The sequence below is a fragment of the Pezoporus flaviventris genome, unplaced genomic scaffold, assembly GCF_033815535.1.
Source record: "Pezoporus flaviventris isolate CSIRO_AGI_PZ_B2104156 unplaced genomic scaffold, CSIRO_AGI_Pfla_v1 ptg000083l, whole genome shotgun sequence".
Taxonomy (NCBI): domain Eukaryota; kingdom Metazoa; phylum Chordata; class Aves; order Psittaciformes; family Psittacidae; genus Pezoporus; species Pezoporus flaviventris.
In genome coordinates, this window is record NW_026892631.1 from 4,794,310 (window position 1) to 4,814,549 (window position 20,240).

The following is a 20,240-nucleotide window of genomic DNA, read 5'->3' on the forward strand; positions in this document are numbered from 1 at the left end:
GGCAACTAAGGAAAACCTGCTCCTGTTGGACTCAGACTGAAGATGTAACAGCGAAAGTTTGATTCTGTGTGTTTGAAGTCATCCACATGCAACAGTATAGCCATTAATACCTGGAGTTTTACCTAAAAGATGGGTGTTTGAAAAGATTTGACCTGGGTGGACTGATGAAGAAGAATGTCTCAATAAATACACAATAAAGCACTGATGTCCCTCAAAATTAACCAGATAGCAATCAGGAAAGCTTTCTTTTCCTCATTTTCCTCTTGTAAAACAGAACATTATCAGTTCCTCTGCCATGTATATACTTTATTTCTCTTTTATCAGGTTTTAGGAGAGGGTATTAGGTATTTTTAAAAGTAACTTTCTATGAAATAACCTGTTGCTACACACTTAGTGTTCTTAATAGTCAGGCAACATAGAGAACACTTCTTTAACCCCCATAAAGTTATAAATATTTCATTTATTGTAGATTTAATGTGACAGGAAACTAATTGTGGTTTTGGTTTTTTTTTGGTGTAAGATGGAGTTCTCTGTATGCTTTGCAAAAATACAGGCAAATAGTCCCTGCTGCAGTACCCAAGATGTACCTTCACATTTTGGCTAAGCTATATATCTGATCTAGGGGGAAATAAGCATCTAGAAGAAAAGCATTCTTTCAGTGTTTGTGCAAGGTAATGCCACTAACACAACAGGCCCATGCACTATATACCTTCTCTGTTACACCCCTCACAGCAGCCATTTCTAGAATAAATTTCATTATATTTTAATGCAGACAGGACTATACTATTTTAAATATAAATGTGTATACACATATATACAAGCACACACAGACATACACACACAATATACCTATAGAGCTGTAATGGATGGCTCTCTACTATATATGCATTGCATATACTCTGATTTTAATAAACTTATAATTATTTACTTCTCTGTGCCTACTGCTTCAGCCTGGAAGAAATATAATGCAGTCAAGTTTTCAGCTTTAAACTCAATTCCCTTATTATGCAACTAACTAGGATAAGTACTGAACAGTCTCCTGACAAAAAACTAGCATCTCAAGTGGCAATGAAAAGCAGTAAGTTCACTTCAGTTATAATGAAGTTATATTTTAGCCTATATTCTTACAACATAAGCTAAAAAAAGAGATTTTCTTTATTTGAGCAGTCAGAAATTAACTGTATGCAAGGAAAACGTTTTCACTAAAGTGATCAGAAAACTACTGGAAACAACTGATGATAAAGTAATAATACGAAGCAATAGAACTAAATTTAATCAACATGCCAGGGGTTTTAGAACCATTTCCCACAGGCCATATCAGTAGATAAGGCCCAAAAGCAGCTGCTCCCCATTAGAAAAACTGATTGTAAATAATAATTCTTCACCTTAACCTACAGAAAAACATTTACTTTAAAATCTAACATCTGTCTATATAAATAGGTGTTAAGTATGCTATTTTAGGAAGTCTGTTCTCTACTGCACTTGCAGATTTAAGTTGACTGCATTAATGTTTGACTATTCCCAATCAAACAACTGCTCTCTTATGGGGGGATTTACTGGTTTAAAAGTCAGACTTACGTCATCCATAAAATCAATCAATGAGGATGAAGAGGAGGAAAAGGAATCCTATTTTAATGAAAACAGCAGTAAAAAAAAAAAGAGAGAGAAAGACAGAGATGGATGAAGAAAACTGTTCAGTATAAATAAAAGTGCAAGACTAAAGAACTGTAAATAACTAGTGCCAGGTAACAGATACATCAGTAAGTTGCCATTAATTGCCTTTCACAGACAATTAATAAACTACCTGTATAAACCCCAATGTTTTTCCAGCATTCTTTCAATAAAATAATATTTGTGCACTCCAACAGGAGTTTTATATTGAAAGTAATTTATAAGAGAAGTAATTCAAAAGCAAATAAAAAATGGTATTAATGTGAGGACTTCAAGAGAGAACAATGAATTAATGAATGTGTAATGAAAAGAAAATAAATCTGGGGACATTAGTAACATCAGGGATTATGCTCGTTCATGTGATGACCTTGTAAACCCATCACGAAAAACACAGGGGGGAATTTTAGACCAGTGTGTAACTGTACAGGTGCCTTGTCCCCTCTGAAGTCACTTCGACCAATATTTCACCCCAGCTGTTCTTTTCAGATAAAAACAGTGCGTTGCTTACTGTTGATTAAAAACAGAAGATTGGAAATGTACAGTGTCATTTCAAGTTTTTTCTTCCAGGTTTTCTACCTAAAGTGACTTTTTGTCTAGAACTGGCAAAGGAATTATACAGATTTATTTTGAAGTATTTAGGATCTGTGGGGAGGACATGCATATTAATTATCTGGATTTTACAGATCCGTGTAAAATGAATAGAAAATGAAAACTATCTGATAAATACATGGTACCAAGGACTTCACAGAATACACCCAAGGATTATTTATGTGTTTTCTCTCATTTTTACGAAGCCCATATCTGCAGTACTTAGCATTTTTCTAAATACAAAGAAAAGCCATTTCAACAACTACACTTTCCATGTTCACTACAAAACCAGGAGAATTTCTGCAGCCAAGGTTTGAGAGAGAAATCACCATGATCACCAGTGTTCAAGAGAAGACAGCCAGCACTGTAAATGACAAACAATTCTCACATATTATTATACACAAATATAAATGGAGCAATATGGCAAAACCAGTAGCAAACTCTCAGTAAATGTGCATATAACCTGCACGTAACAGCAGCAGCTCCACTGACTAACAGAGAGTTAGAATAGCTGTACACTTACTTCAAATTGATCCAGAGCAGAGGTAGGCGCATTCAAAAATGCCAAGAAAGAATTCTGTGAGTCTTGGTGCTTTACACCTAGAAAACAGCAGCAGGTTTTTAAGCTACAGAAAAATGACCTTTTCATGGAGGACCTTTGCCTTGCTGAATCAGGCTCTGAGTATCCACCTGAACCACCTACATTTTTTGAAGTGAGTTGTCACATTTGGTCTGGTTTCCAGAGTAAGAGTTTTTTAACAGATATGCATGCCCTAAGCAAGCAGCCTGTGTTTAATTAACGTTTTCTAAGGTAGGATATGTGTGGTGTGAATTCAATATGAAAACATACTGTAAGCACCTGTCTGTTACACAGAAGGTACAGATTCCTTATGTGCAACAAGCAGTGCATGACACACTGGCACAGAGGCTAACACCATGGATGTCACCCAGCTCTAGTCACACGCTGGACAGCCTATGGTAACAGGATGGCTGTAGCCAACAGTGAGGTTCCACAGCAATGCACAGAACATGGTTGGAGAATATACTGCATTCACAAATAATACAGGTTCCTTGATCCATGCTCCATGCATGCCTGCTGCCTCTCACTTTCGAATGTCCAGGAGTAATACAATCCTGGGCAAGCTTCAATGTCAAGATACACCACGTCCATGGTTTTCAGCCAGTAAGCAGAGCAGGAATGCTGCACCCTCCAGAGCTGCAGAGGCTGGCACACCTTGATTGTTATTTTAACTTGCTCCAACTGATATATTTCTTTTTATTTCTCCTTTTCTTTGGGGCATAATATCAAGTTGCTATGTGGGTGTTCATAAATCACAGATGTGTACAAACTCTAGCTTCCTGATGTGAGTATATAAATATTACATGTATATACACATACACACATGTATTTATACTTATTATGACCAGAGCCTCCAGGACTGTGCGCATCTCCAAAGACTGATGCTATCAAAGGACACTTATCTTAGAAAATCTCAGTGTTTTGCTCTTACTAGATATATCACCTTGTTTGTTGTAAATAAAACCCACAGTGAGCAAAGAGTTACAAAGAACCCTTTCCTCTTCAAAACATAAATACACTGAAATCCCACTAAAATACTAAAACCAATTCTCAAATTACCTGCTGCTTTACAGAATCTTTTTTTAGTAATTTTTTTCCCCCCATCCTTCTAAGTTTTTGGAAATCATTTATAAAGAGCAATGGATTCAAGTGCTAATCTAAGTAATCCCTTCCTAGAAATCAATTCCCACACACAAGAAGCTACTCTACCACTGTACATTGACTAAATTTGAATCCTCTATACAGTTCATAATTCAAACATCAATATTTATTCTTATAAGAGAAAACCAAGCCCAAAGAGGATAAGGATTTTGGATTAAGGTGTATTTCTAAAAATAATATTTGAATAGTTGCAGTAGAATCTTATTAATTTACTTCTGGCAAAAAGTGTAATAAGCAACTGTTCCTTAAACAGCACATTTTCTTTCTTTTCTTTAGGAAAAGAGTAAAAGTTTATCTCCATTTTCACAAAAAAACAGTAAGGTCTCAAACACTAGAAAAAATACAGCATAAAATACTAATTATAAATTCTTAACACATTGCTTAACACAAAGGAAGACTTCAGAAGTTGAGTAGCCATGCAGAATATTTAAGACAGTTCAAGAATCTGTAAGTGAAAGCTGTTGTCTCCAGGGAGATGCTATCAAGAGTTCCTCTCCAGCGACTTGGAAAAAGCACAGTCCTGGTATCAGTGCTAAGCATCAAGATGAACAAGTATCAGTTCCCTCAGTCTTATTTGCTTATTGGCATCAGTCATTTTTTAATGTTTTGTATAGGTCTGTATTATTTTTACCAGTCAACCAGCACTTGGAGGCTGAATATAGGAGATGAATGTACAATACATTATTGACTGACATGCTCTTAGGTTGCAGAGGCTGAAGAGTATTTGGCATCCCTATGCAGCAATTGTTGCAGGGTTTTGAAACTCTGGAGTTCAAACAGTTCCCTGCTGAAAATTAGGTAATTCCATTTGGCCTGAAAAATCACTTCTTCCCATGTGACTCATAAGATTCAAAGAACACAGCTACTGGAAAGAATCAGCCAAATCATTTATCATCTCGTAATGAATTCTTTTTTAATTTCAGAATTACCAAAAAGTCTTTTCTCCCAGCAACAATGCAAAATACTGTTAAGACAGATGCACTAGAAAACCCAGAACATACTCTTAAAACCACAGCAAAGCAAACACGACCACACTGCTCACTGCGTGGTTACAATGCCAATCAACAAAAGTCATCCCACAAAACAAATAAAAGCTATGAATGCCTCGGCTGTTGTTTACTCTCTGTGCAGACAGGCCCCAAGCATCCATAAAACACCACTATGGTCAGCGTTGAAGTCTGACTACCTTCACCCATGGTAAAGGGGGAAAAAAAATTGTATCTGTACTTGTAACAGTTTTCTGGCACCACACGTATGCCAAACAAAAACAATGCAATTCCAATTCAAATAATAGCTTCCTGGTTCAAGCGTATCAACAAGCCCGAAACGCAATACAAGTACGTGTTAAAAATGCAAATGCAACTGCTGTGGGTACATCTTAACATGCAATTGTTGTGCTCGCATTTTGTACGCCAAAGTCTGTCAGTACCATATTCTACTTGCAAGGTGACAACTGATAAGATGTACCCACCAAAGTGAAACATGTTATTTACTTGGATATCAGTTGCCATACCCTTTTCTGATCTAAGCTCTTCTGTCTCCTTTTTCAGCCTTTCAATATCTGTCAACAGCTCCATGTTCTTCTTCTCGGCTTCTTGCAATTTACTTCAAAAGAATACAAACAAAAAAAAAAACCATGTAAATACTGAGAACCCATGATACAAGTCACTTTTTTTTGTCTACAGAATCACAGAATGGATTGGAAAGGAGCTTAAGATCCAACCCCCTGCCATGGGTAGAGACCCCTCACACTAGACCATGTCACTCAAGGCTCTGTCCAGCCTGGCCTTGAGCACTGCCAGGGATGGAGCATTTACCACTTCTCTGGGCAACCTGTGCCAGTGCCTCACCAGCCTCACAGTAAAGAACTTCTTCCTTATATCTGTCCTGAACTTCTGTTTTAGTTTAAACCCATTCTCCCTTGTCTTATCACTACAGTCCATCTTTGCATGCTATTTAAAAATTAATGCTCAGCAAGCTTCTGGATGTCATCAAATGCAGAATGAATTCAGAAATCTATTGGGACCTGTTTAGTATGGTATTTAAAAAACCCAAGCCAACATAAAAAGCAATTAATTGCCCCTGTTTACTCATTAGATAGGCTCATGTTTCTAATTAGAGAGTAATTTTGTGAGCTGGTATCCTGTGAATGAGAAAAAAAGACCACATGTTATTTTATGCTTAAAACTGTTTGTTGGTTTTTTTGGTTGTTTTTTTTAATTTGTTAATTCACAGTGCCTGTGATTCTCATAGATGATATTGAGCTATTTTAGTTCTCAGTTACTTCATAGGTAGTTGTCCCAGTGCTTGCTGATTCACAGTCAATAGGTAACACATTTGTACCACACTTCTCATCTTGTCTACCAAAGCAAACATCCTGTTAGAGGATCTACAGTGCTGCCCATCATGTTATGTGATCTGAAAAACATCCAGGTCAGGTGGACATGGTATTCCCACTTTAGAGACAACGTATTTGAATCTCAGCTCTGTCCAGCTGAGAGCAACTGAAAGTTTGCAACTTTTATGAAGTTGCCAAACAAGTCAATTGCTCTAAGCTATATTGAACCTGGAAACCTAGAAATGGAATGTCTTCCCACTAATCCCTGCTTTAGGCATTCACCTAAATGAAGTCTAAAAAGGGGGGGGAGGATGTGTCTGAGGAAGGCATACAAGAATTCATAATCTTCCATAACCACATCTTATTACTGTGCAAATCTCTATGCAAGAGTTGATTTTTGTCAGCTAACCCAATGAAGCTATCAACAGAATGGAAGAGAGTATGTTAAAGACGCAAAAGCAAACTCTGCTTGCATTAGAACTTAACACAACTAGGAGAGATTGTATTATTAAACTGTCCCCTCTGAGAAGTCTTCAATATGGGTGAACAGTGTGCAGCTGCAGCAAGCCAAGGATGCTGGGTTACATCAACAAGGGCACCACCACCAGAGATTAAGAAGTCATTATCCCACTCTACTCTGCACTTTCCAAACCACAACTAGAATACTGAGTTCAGTTTTGGTCCCCACTATTCAAAAAAAAAGATGTGGACAGGCTGGAGAGGGTTCAGAGAAGGGCTACAAAGATGATCCAAGAACTGGGAACCTGCTTTGTGAGGAAAGCCTGAGAACTGGGTTTGTTCAGCCTGGAGAAAAGAATACTCAGGACAGACTTCATCACCATGTGCCAGTACTTAAAGGGTGGCTACAAGGAAGATGGGAGACTCCCTTTTTACATGGAGAAGACGAGGGATGATGAGGGGCACAAGTTACTCCTGAGGAGATTCTGATCAGATACAAGAGAAAAATTTTTCACGATGAAAACAACCAGCCATTGGAATAATCTCTCCAGGGAAGTGGTGGATTCCCCAACACTGGACTTTTTTAAGATGCAGCTGGACAGGACACTGGAGCATCTAGTCTAGGTCATGCCATGCCTAGAAAGCTTGGACCAGATGATCTGTTCCAGTCTGGTATTCAGCTGCTTAGACCATAAAGAGACATGTGGTCTTTTTTTCACATTTGGATGTAAGGAACTGGCACATCATTCATTATCAAATTTTGACAGACAAGGTAAAAAAATCAAGATTTGATGACACTTCCTAGGAGGTATCACAGTAAATTTCCATCAGAACAATTCAGTCTTACCACTCTGTAGATATACAGGAAGCTTTGACTTTGTTCAACTCATCCTGAATAGCCTGTTTGGCTCGGATTTCAGCATCGAGAGCAGACTGCAGTTCCAACCTCGCAGACATATCCAGTTTTGCAAAGCGGCGCATCTTCCATGGCATGTCCTAACAAAGAATAATAAAAGGGAAAAGAAAGGCTAAGAGGAAGGAAAGCTGAAACTGAGGAATGGAACTAACTTCAATTACATTTCTGTCTATTAGGTTCTTAATGTCAGAGTTCATTAATTTCAAAGTAATCTAAAAAAAAAATAAGAATTGTTACTAGCAGTATTATTTTTAAACTCAAGTATTAGATGGCAAAATGAACATCTTACACTGTTATGATCTTAAAACCACTGTGAATTCTAGTTTGGATGTGCCTCAATTCATATGACAGCTATGAAGGACATTCACATTTCACAAGACTAAGTTTTTCACTACCCAAAGTATAGATTTACTTCAACAAATTCATACATGATTATAAACCAGCTACTTGAACAACAACATAGATAAAATCACATTATAAAGATGTTGGTGTTTAATTCATCTATAAACAATAAATTTGCTGTTCAGTTATTCAGAAGGGAAGCTCTGGAAAAGTCTAACTTTTGACTAACACAGGCTCTACTGACAGGTAAAAATTGCAGCTGAAACTATCAAATTAGTGTTTTTACAAACAAAATCCCCTGACATATGGAAATATTCTTACTGTAGCTCTTGCACCCAAACTGGAGTTCCTCAGTGCCTCTAGTTCTTCTGTCATTTTAGAGGCCAAGGCTTGAAGATAACCTCGAGCGTCTTTTTCATCACTTACCCTAAACAATTACAGAAGAAAAGGGTGTTTTAACAAAGAATTGAAAGGAAAAAAAATCCACAAATCCCTTCAACAAAATAGCAACCAGAAACACAAACTAGCAGAATACAAAACAAAAAGCATAAAGAAACAAAACAAATGTACTAAGAAGAAAACCACACAGAACTAAACCTTTACGGCTTTGCAAACATCCAATAAAAATATCCATCTTTAAGAGAAGGAATAAAGATTAAAGAACTATGTATCTAAGAAAGCAATATATGTCTCAGTATAATACAGTATTGGAACTAGAGGTTTACTTTACTGTATCAACTGACTATGAGAACTAGTAGAATCAGTGATATTGTTTCAAGAAATGATAATTAAAGAGAGAGAATATAATTCCAATGTTATTAAACAACATAAGCCAGAAGAGGCTCTCTGAGCTTGCTTTCTATCAAGGCATGTTTTCTGGGTGTGAAGACATCAAGGAGGAGATGTGTCTGGTTTTGAGATTCTTCCACCATCAGTTACAAAGAGGAAAAAAAGACTTCGTGATTAATGACAGCAAAAGGATCTTTCTTTACTTTGCCTCAGGTTTTAACATAGAAAAGGAAGTTGCCAAAAAATTATGTCACTGAAAACTAAGTAGCTTATGAAAAACTTTACCCAAACAGACACACACACCCCCCCTAGTTCCTTTCGCCTCACATGCCAGGCTCTGGACACACTCATCTAACCCACAGAAGAACAAACACAGCTCTGCAGCACCAGGGTACACCCAAGTCTCTGAGCTGGTCCTGAAGACAAGCAGTCTAATACCACAGCTTGATCGCAGTTAGATCTGCCAGCACTAACCACAGAAATGTTTAGGATGTGCTCTAAGTAATGAGCATCTAATAGTTTAAAATAACAGAGGAATGTGGGAAAATAATATTTCTATTTAACAGAAATTAACTTTCCTTGCTTTCCTTCATAGCTGTAATTCTGTTGGAGTGATTCCCCTTCCATACCAATAAAGCAACATCAGTTTCTCTAGTTGATGCTATGGACTTCATGCACACAATGAATATGGAAATGGTTCTACTTGCAAGTTTACCATTAATAAATAAACTCAGTATTTCAACAAAGATTTAGAGACTAGGAGGCAAGAAAGAGAGCACACACTCTGAACCGCCACGGGGAGGAAAAGAAGGACTTTCCCACAGTGACTTTATGGCAAGATCTCAATGCAAAAGCCAAGGACTAAACAGCTACGGGTTGTACTGACTTCTGGCTGAGCAGTCTGAAGTTTACATAAGAAAAATTGCTTTAATACGGAGGAGGCTAATGCAAAAATAGCGACCACAAAACTCACACTCAACATGAAAAACTAAGCACTTATTCATGCTTTGGCCTTTATCTGCTTTGCCTCCTGCTTGTAATTTAGCTCAAGAGGTAGGGAAGAGACTGGAAAAGAACACAACTTTATTAAAGTCAGGGAGAGTTTTGATATTAATGAGTCACTATTTTTCCCAAGGTATACTAGAACTCAACAGAAGCAGCGCTCCAACTTCTTTTCCCATAATAGGCTGGATACATTGCAATGACTGGATATAGACAAACTTGGCCTATACAAACTATTTAGCGTATAAGAGTGGGCAAAAGATGTGAGGAAATAGCACTGAGATGCTTTGGGGGGGGGGGGGGGTGGAAGGTGCATAATACATAGTAAAAACAAAAGAGTGTAATGTAAGCAGGAGTAAAAGGAATGTGACGCTCTCAAGGCAAGAAAGTAAGTGATGTAGAAGGAACAAAAAGTGATGTAGGAATCAGCATTTATCTTCGTTTTTTATGTGTAAAAACTTTGAGGAAAAAGGGGATAATGTCGGATTAAATTGATTTGGAGTCTTATTCTTTTAACTTTTCTCACTAAAGCTGACAAACTTTCAATGTCCAATTTCTTTGTCAAGTTTTAGCATGCCATATAGATCCTTCTTTATAGAAGGTAAGGAAACATTTCAGTTATTTGGTCTATGATGTACAGAACCTCCAGGCTCTGAATGCTGAAAAGCTGCACATGGAAAAACCTCAGAAAGATGCTTCACAGAACATGTGAAAAACTAAAAAAATGAAAAGATAAAGTCAATGTTTTGCAGAAATCTATCCCGAGTCCAAGGAACCTCCTCAGACTTCGGAAGACGCTAAACGGCACTACAAATCGGAGGAGATAGTTTTGTTGTCCACTAGATGGCAAAATTCCCTCGATAATGACTAGTGATTAAAGGCATGTTTGCAAACATTGATGTGAAATGCCTTGCGTGAACCAAGGAGTCTTGTAGATTTCTGATTTCCTACTGTTTTGCTGGGTTGCTTTTGTTTGCTTGGCTTTAAAAACAAACAAAAAACCAGAGCAAGAATGGTAAAGTTACTCCTACTAATGTTTCTCTTCGTGCCCCACTTCCTGGGGACAGCCCTACCAAGCACAACAAAAGACCTAAGGCAGAAAAAGTTCTTCAGGTTCCACAGAGTCAACTTTGTTTACTGAAAATTTAGCTGAGGTTAACTGTTCTGTTTTCATATGTAACAGAAGTGCCCTTGCAAGCTTAGCTCATTAACTATAGCGAGCCGACAACAGCAACATCGTACAAATTCCTGTCACATTAAATTCAACTGTTTGGTTGGAGCTAACACCGTGACAACCTTCGAATAAGCACTAATACCTAGTATGCTATTTGTCAGGCTGCTCAGAAACTTAGACTCTCCAGGTCTCTGTCTCCTACTTTACAATACAATATGGACCTAGAAGCCTAAACGGTTTTGCTGAACAGGAGTGGTCTTAAAGCCCTAGGGTCTTAGGCCAAGCTGCATCTTACCTGATTTAAAACCACTAAGGAAGTTCAAGAGCCATCACTCCCAGTTCTCCTGGTTTCTCAATGCTTTTAAATTTCTGTCTTTGTATCACTATGCTCAAACCCTGCATCTTTTTTCTTCCCCCCAACTCTCCTCAACAAAATGTGGATTTAAAGCTGCTTCTCTAAGAAGTTTCAACATTTCCCTCTGCTCCCAAACACTGACATTTCCCACTGCCCTCCTGAATTTCTATTTCATAGATACTAAACTTCTGATTACTCACACCACAAGCATGATGCATCTCAGGATTTTTCATGTTTTGAGTTTCTTACAGTTGAATTTTCCCAAAGTTTTTGCTAATCCTCTTCCCCAATTTGTGTGTGCTTTCTCCTGAGAGCCACCTAGCTGAATCTAAGCCTAACATCCACTAGGTAAATTAGGTAGGATTTAGCTCATCCATATAAACATACTCAACAATACAGAGGTATTTGTTTGAACTAGTTGCCTAGGCTTCGTTTTCAATCAATGGGGAGAAAAAGTGATTTCTAAAGTACTACTAATGGGATTTATCTGTCTGCCTTAGGACTTCTAGAACAAGGTTACATGAATCCCTCCTAGAAAGACTCGTAAGATTCTTGCCAAGTACAATGGGAATCACTACCAAGATTTCCATCGACCTCCTTTCTGCAGCAGAACAGAAATATGGTAGCATGGCTATTTAAAGGATTCTTTTTTGAAGAGACTGCATGAAACTCCCATGCAATCAATCTCTTTCCCATCTCCCAAAGGAAAATTTATAGCTGACAATAAAAGCCTCAATACTTCTTACTCTTGTCAAGGAATGATGAATGATTTGGCTAATATAAATTGTCAATATAATAGCTCCATTAAGGCTGAATGATCTGTGAGGGTCTGTTGCTACCATATTAGAATTTGCAATGACAGTTTGATTCAAGTGTTTGTATCAAAATCTGGCTGTATTTATAGAATCTTGGTATAATAACAGCAAAAATAAAAAGGCTTTTGTACATTTGCCCTAAAAAGATTCAAAGAGCACAGCAAGAAAGCAGGAAAAAGCTAAAGGGAACATAATAGGCCATCCAAGTAACTCACAAGTTATAAAATCTAAAGGAAATAATGATTTAAAAGGGTGCAAGGAGTCATGAAGAAAGTGACAATCTTAACCACCCAAAATGTGGATTTGAACAGGGGACAGATTTCCTAAGAGAGATATCTGTTAGATGGCAAAGCAATCAAAGAACATATGGGACTCCTCGGGCTTGAGTTACTCACAACAGGACTACAACAAATCCCTCAAACTACCATGGGCAGCTGAACAAACTGTTTACAAACCCAGTAATTAAGTCCATCTACTGCCTCCCATCCTTCATAAATCTTGGTACAAAATGATGATGGTGGCCAAGCCCCAAGTTTAAGAGGTGGAAAGTATGCACCCCAAATCCCTATCTTAAGGTAGTATCATGTGAATAATCTGTCAGTTTTGAAGAGGGAGCCTAAGAGCTTTCCCCCACTTTGTTAGCATCAAAGCATTCTGTTATCATGCTGAAGAGGTGGACAGGTACGGATTAAAACTGTGTATTCTTCTGAGGAAAACAGGGCTTGTGAAAGGTTAAAGAAGGCTAATTTTCTTCTTTTTTTTCTCCTTTTAAAAATGTTTATCATTATTATAGATGTTTAAATACTTCATATAGCATCCCATGCTCACAGTAAAAAAAATCCCCAGAAAAGGACCTGCTTTCAGTATGCAGTGCTGAATTCTATGGCCAGCAGAAGGACATGACCAGATTACCCGGGTAACAAATAGAAAACCTAAACATAATGAGAAAAAATATGTGAGTCAAGCTAAGGCCTCACATTGCTGAAAAACGTTAACATCAGCAGAGAGAAGTATGGAGAGAAAGTATTGGGATGTGTTATCGCGATTAGGAACTGGAACCAAGCCACATCTTTTTAATCTCTTGCAAGTCTGCTCACAGTACTTCTTTTTTTTCCCTCTTTTTATAGAATTGCTTAATTTTTAGTTCCATACTTAAAAAAAAACCCAAAAAACAACATTATATTATCATAAGGGATCAGTAAAATGGTATTTCATTCAGAAAGTTAGTCTTGCGTGTACCTGATTGGTTTCATGAGGTATCTTCAGAGATACAAAACACTCAAACCTCTTTTACCCCCACAGCCACATCTCTAATACATGCGAGATCCTTTATCGCAAGCCTAAACCACATCAGTAGCACATCTTAAAATATTAAACACACTCATAAATTGGAGCAGGGACATTCTTAATGGCTGTTGGTATGTTTTTACATAGTGTTAAGTAATTCAGACTTGGCTTTTGCCAGAACTGCCAAGTTTCAGGAGGACTTTCACATTTAAATCTGAAAAATGGGGTTTGGTTACCTTGGTGCATTAAGAACGATAAGCTTTACCTTATTACAATATGGAATGTGAAGTAATAGACTTGTCTGTCTTGTTACCTTGATTTTTTTTTCCCCAAATAAACATTTCTGATTATCTAGAAATTAACTGGTCATTTAAACAACTTTTATGCATTTTTTTATTTCCGTGATGCCATCTACTATACTCAGTTATGAGAGATAAGACTGAAAAGGAATATGCACAAAGTGGACCCTGTACATTTGTTAACCTCTGCTAGAAATATAATGGCCTGAGATGCTATGGACTTCATAGCACAGATTGGCATTACATACTTCATGTTACAATCACTGCTTAAAACACTTCAAGAAGCCCAGAGGGTAGCCCTTCTTTCCTGTTACATATTCACATGGCAATATGCAAAAACCAAATTTCTATGATACTGACATTACAAAAATACCAAACAGTTTCATTATAGGAAACGTTTCCCATTTTGGCTTTGACACAACAAATTAGATTTTTTTACTAACATGAGATGAGAATAATGGGGGGGAATAACCAAGTAGTAATCCAAAAAAAAGATGACTATATGATGATGAAATCTTCCCAGAAGTGGGTAATCTGTAAAGAAAGTATGTGGATGAAAACTGGTTTTGTAGATGCTAAACACTGCAACAGACCATAAAAGGGAGGGGAGAGAAGCAGGCATGGAGAGGAAAAATAAAGACCACCTAGATAAAACAATCTTTTTCTCCGAATAGTTTCAACTCGGCTTTTTGGTCCTTGATTTATTAGAACTGCCCAGAAGACTTTAGAAACATAACGTCATTATTTATTTGTGGTAGTCTCAAATGCCCTCCTTGTAAAAAAACCCATCACATAAAAGTTGCACTGTATTTGTTTCATTCTGCCACATGACAAGCAGATGAAGGAAATTAATGCCGAGACACAAGCACTCAGCCACTGCTTTTCCCAGGCTTGTTCCCTCTCCGAGGCGTGAGCCCAGCACATGATCCTTCCAGCATTCTTCCAAACCCACAAGCCACACCCAATGGCCGTGATTCTTCCGTACTTAAAGAAGTTGTGTTTGGTTAGACACTTTCACTCTTAAGGAGGATTTAGGTATTATTAAAATCTCATGGAAAAATACAGCACAATCCAGGCCGGTTGTAAGATTTTACCTACGCACTTCCAAGTGCCACGTGCAAAGGCGAAAACTAAGTAACAGCCCTACCACATCCTGAGGGGATTCTGCAGTGACATTAGAGCAGAGGACTCACCACTGGATGATCTCAGTGATTTGGGCCTCCCAGTGGGCGACGGACTCCTTTTTATCAGCCAGATCTCTCATCTCTTCTTCCAGCTGCCGGTTATTCATACTCAGCCTCTCAAACATGGCAGTGAGCTGAATGAGAATTTGAACAACTTGTTAAAGGTATAAGCTGCTGTGATTCCACCTTTGCAGACTCAAACCCATGCGGTCCTCTCACTCACAATGCTTTAGAAACCAATACTACCCATCACGATAAACACTATGCAACAAAAAAAGCCAGAATCTCTCCTTATGTATGACCTTAGCTGTGCTGAAAGACCACCTTTAAGGACTAGAACTGCATTTTTACTCTAATTAATTAGTTTTCTGAGAATTAGTCTCTAAATACCTCCAGAACTCTTAGGAGGTTTCTGCTTTGCAGCATATAGGTGTGGAATGTTCTAGATGAAAAAACCTACACTGTAAGGGCAAAGCAAGGGCACAAAAATTGTTATAGTTCAGATAAAGCTGCCAAACCTCTCCCTTGTTTAGTAACCATGGAGAATGAGAGGCTTAACAGATACAGGCATGAGTCAGTCCTGAGATTCTCCAGGTGTCTCACATTCCCCTCTTTTTTTTCATTTTACTTACTTGCAGTCAGGGAAATTGAAATTAAATGCACATCTGTAAGTACAATATGTTATACCCAACAATTAACCTCTCACATTCACAGAGCTGTCATTCATACATGCACATTCTGCAAGACAAAGCCACAGCTAACCTGGCTTGGTATGGGGAACTAAACCTTCATTGCATTAAATGGCTATTCCGAAAGTCAAACTGGAATCAGAGATCAGACAGACTTTATAGGAAGCCCTGCTTAGGAGAATGGCTCTCAAGTAAAAAGCTTCCTTTAGTACTGAAATACATTAACAAATTGAAGTGGTGGAAAAAATATCAGTTTCAAATCTCTTCTGCTTTTTACTCCAAAGTACTCTACTCCATACTTATTTAAATGGACTTATAATTTAAATATGACTGACACTAAGCAGAAAAACTATTGAAGTGACAGATCTCTTACTGCTCTTGGACTAAGCCTACATACAGGCAAAGCATGTGTCTTATAGTGGTATGAAAACAGGATTCAATTTGAACGCTGGCATGCACACATGCTCACTCTGAAGAACATTCTACTTTCATCATATTTTTAGAAAACCTAATATATTACAAAAAGAATAGACTAGTTTAGCAAAGCTTAGCTAATCCACAATGAACTTGAACAACCTGTCGAAATGAACAATAAAGAGATAATCTAAATGCACGAAACAATTTTTCCTTGCTCAACAGACTTCAATTAATATGCTTTATCATTTGTATTTTTTTAATATCTCAAGGTAACACTTCATCTCAATGGATGGGAGGGCCCTGCTTTTTCACAGTAACTGACATGCAGATATACCCTAAGTAACCACATCATTAACTATGTATTTTTATGTTGGGGTCATACAATGAAATAAATCACCTTTTTTTCTTGGCTTAAGGTATTGACTAAGATGAATCTTACTAAACTGTAAGAGCATCTAACTCAATTCCTTCACACAAATACACATACATGCACATATATATATATGCACACATTCTCAAGTTCTAAATGCTCCAACCCTGACAGTGCTCAAGGCCAGGCTGGACAGAGCCTTGGGCGACATGGTCTAGCATGTGCTGTCCCTGCCCCTCTGCAGTGGGTTGTAACTTGATGAACTTAAGGTCCTTTCCAACCCAAACCATTCTATGATTCTATGTAGATGCCCTATTCAAATCAAATACTGATCACCACTTTTGGTGTAATATAAATTTCTGCTATCAATTAACAGTTAATAATAACCAATACAGCTCCAACATTTCCAATTTATACATAGCCTAATTGTAAACTCAGGACACAACTAATCAGCACTTACTTTATCGAGTTCATTTGAAAGTTTCTTGTTTTCCTCTGTCAGCAGAATCTTTTCTCGCTCGTACTTCTGTTTGAACTCTGTTTCAAATTCCTCTCTCTCACTTTGGCTAAGAAATAAAATGAAGCAGAATTAGAAAGTTTCTTATTCCAACACTCATTACGCTGTTCACTTATAGACAAAAAGATCAATACACACACCAGCTGAAAAGGAAGTACTATGCTGGTAATACCACAACCTATTTAAGTAATGTATTGTAGGGCTGTAAGATGGTGTGTTTAATATTAAGACATTGATCTTTCCTTCAGTATGGAACTGATACAGCTCCACTGAGCTACTGTTTATCAATCCACTTACACTTACTACATTGTTCAGATGAACCACCCCGACACTGGGTAGCTGTAATTCTGCAGCTCAAAGCATGTGTCAATATGCTGAGAGGCCCAGGGTAAATTCTCAGCTCACAGAAACATTATTCTAACTTTGTATTGCTAGAAATCCAAGTTTCACATAGAGTGACGAGCAAAAATGACCATGTTATGAAACCAGAACATACAGAAGCTAAATCAGTACACTCACAGCTGGGTCTATAATGAGGAAAGCTTATGCAGGCTAGTTTTTGGACAATTTAGAACAGACAGGACACACTGGAACTGTTAATTCAGGTACTATATGCCTACTAACGCCCAAAACTGGGTGGATAACCTACACACTAAGTATCACCAGATTCTACAGCAGGCTTGGACCATTCTTTCTGAGAACAAGTTTCAAAATAGCTGTTCCCCTCAAACCTTCCCTTTCCCTGTGAATGTCACTCAGCAGAGGAGAACCCCTGATTAATTCCACTTAACATCAGCTTTGATCTTGCACAATGAATAAGAGACCCTGAAAATAAATGAAGCTGCAGGTGCTCTGTTTGCCAAAGAACACTGTAATTTCCTGAAAGTGGTGGTACAGCAGTGTTTTGGACATGCAATTTCCACCTCACATCCACTCTTTTCAGACTTGCTACATTTGCATCTTGTATTCACCATTTCACTAGCTATTCAGGTAACTGGCACAAAGTTCATCAGTAGGTTGATGGGCTATACTATAAATGTCAGAGATGCAGTAAACATTCAGCAAACACCACTGTGCAGCCTTAAAAAGGTTTGAAAAAGTACTTGGTATAAAAGGGTAGCACTGTAGAAATAAAATCCAGGGGAAACCTTGTCCTGAGCACTGTGATTTTTCTTCTGGGTACTGATTTGGATTTTACATTGTACAACAGAGATATTACATCCTTGCCTCTTTTTCTGAGCTGCTGAACTACCAAAGCTCTGCCAAACTGACAGAACACCCTTAAAAGATGAGACCTTAAAAGATGTCAGTGGTTACAGTGAACTCAGTTAAGAGTAATGCTGGTTTGAATTTCCTATTCCTAATTTAAAATTCATTTAGTGCTTCAACCACTCTTTGAAATCCAGTACAGCATGTTAAGACTCATGGTGAAATTGTATGTTGCTAGGCATCCTTTGAAACGTAACACTCCATCCTAGTAAAGTAACAGACTACCCTTACTGCATAAACGCCAAGTTTGAAATTTACCACCACTTCTTTTCTGTATCAACAGATTCCATGCATATGATGAGCAGTCTAGGGAAAAGGCAGGAAGAGATTAAAGCATTGGCTGTCAGGGGAATTAATAACAGGTCCTGCTTCTGTTTGCAAGGCACAGATTCAAAGCTAATTCCTCAGACAGTAGACCGAACTAAATCTGTATTTATTTCTTTTATTTAGCTTTTATGGTTTTCTTCAGGGTTTTTTATTCTCTATTTGTCTAAAATTTGTTCTTTTAAGGCTTTAGGGCTCAAAGCAGCCATAAATAGTGGTGGGTTAAGGAAGCTTTGGAGCAGTAAAATAGCCAACATACTTGTAGTTTTCTGTATTTTATAGTCTTAATTTAACTCGTGATTGTCACTAACTCAGTAAGTCAGACCGCTATAGTGTAATACAGAAACAAAGATACATTTTAGACAGAGGAGAATGCGGGTGTAATATATCACACCCAAATATCAACTCAGAAAAGCATGGAACAGACTCCATAGGCATACCTTGGACAGCCAGGAAGATCAAAACAAGGCATTTGCTTTGAAACCTGGTACCCTCCTCTACCATCAAACTTTTTCTCTCATCTGAAATTTAGCTCTGTATCTGCCCTTCAAGTTTAAGAAAGCATACATGATCCAGCTTTCTTTTTATCAGTAAAATAACTCTATCAAACCACATGCAAGCAATGTGAAATACAGCTTCATGGTATCACTCTGTCCCTCCAGCTCTTTACTGCAGCTGTACAAAGTGGAGAGATACTCATTGCTTTGAAACCAAGGAAAGCAGACTGGAACAAACACCAGCCCCCAGGCTTCTTTATATCACACAATTTAAAACCCCCAAACGCTGGTTGATAGAGCTCTCTGCTTCATAAATCTGCCATTAAATGACAGGTTTAAAAGAAACTTCTACAAACATGATTCTAAGAAATGGAATATTGTGCTAAACAGATCACTGGCCCGATATCATGCTCCTACATTCCCAATTTTAATTGCACGGAGGTTAGGAGACTTCAGCAAAGGGCAAGTACAGAAAGGGAGTTTCTCCCCCTTGAAAACTTACATTGTTGAAATAGCAGAAGAAAACATAAATCTGAAGGAAACAAAGAAAACAATACCCATTTTTAAAAAATAAAACCAGAAACTACCCACAAGCAAGTTACACAAAAATACTGTGCACAGATTCTGACCACGCTCTGACTGACCCTTGTTTAGGATAACCTACGTAATTCACTCTATGCTATAAACCCTCACGAAGTAATGCGACCACACCCTTTTACCAAAGCCTTTTCATAAGCACTAAAGATTATTTTTAGACCTCCAAAATGTTTTTGCCAAACTGTATACACACACTTTAACCCTCACACCCACCCCAAGCCCATTGCTGAAATAATTCCACTTATTTCAGCATAAAGCCCCCAGGTGCTTCCTCTTCAACTCTCACATTGAACACCTCTGAACTGGAAGGCTCACAAAAGGCTCTGCATGCCTGACCACAAAAGCTAAAAGAAAAGCAGCTTCTTCCTAATGTCGAATTTAAATCTCCCCTCTTTCAGCTTAAAGTCATTCCCCCTCATCCTACCACAACATTCGCTTGTGTTAAGTCCCTCTCTAGTTTTCTTTTAGGCGTATCCAGCCTATGAATACCTGTATTCTAGGAAGGAATAGCTCATGCACTGCATTCTAAGTTGCACGATCCACTTCCCCTGGTGCAAAAGGACTATCAGAGAAGCAGTGTTTCCACCGCTATGGGCATAA

General features: G+C 38.0%; 1 protein-coding gene across 9 annotated transcripts in view; it reads right to left on the reverse strand.

Moving 5' to 3' along the window:
* The window catches only part of CDC42BPA (CDC42 binding protein kinase alpha), a 176,021-nt gene that overhangs the window by 35,577 nt on the left and 120,204 nt on the right, over positions 1–20,240 (reverse strand). For 8 of the 9 annotated variants that reach the window (XM_061475223.1, XM_061475225.1, XM_061475219.1 and 5 more), the window contains 6 exons: positions 16,897–17,002; positions 14,970–15,094; positions 8,377–8,482; positions 7,645–7,793; positions 5,514–5,605; positions 2,783–2,859 (listed from right to left, as the gene is read on the reverse strand). In XM_061475223.1, coding sequence (XP_061331207.1) covers positions 2,783–2,859; positions 5,514–5,605; positions 7,645–7,793; positions 8,377–8,482; positions 14,970–15,094; positions 16,897–17,002 — 655 coding nt within the window. The remainder of the gene's footprint in view (positions 1–2,782; positions 2,860–5,513; positions 5,606–7,644; positions 7,794–8,376; positions 8,483–14,969; positions 15,095–16,896; positions 17,003–20,240) is intronic. The other variant, XM_061475226.1, reaches the window with a different exon arrangement.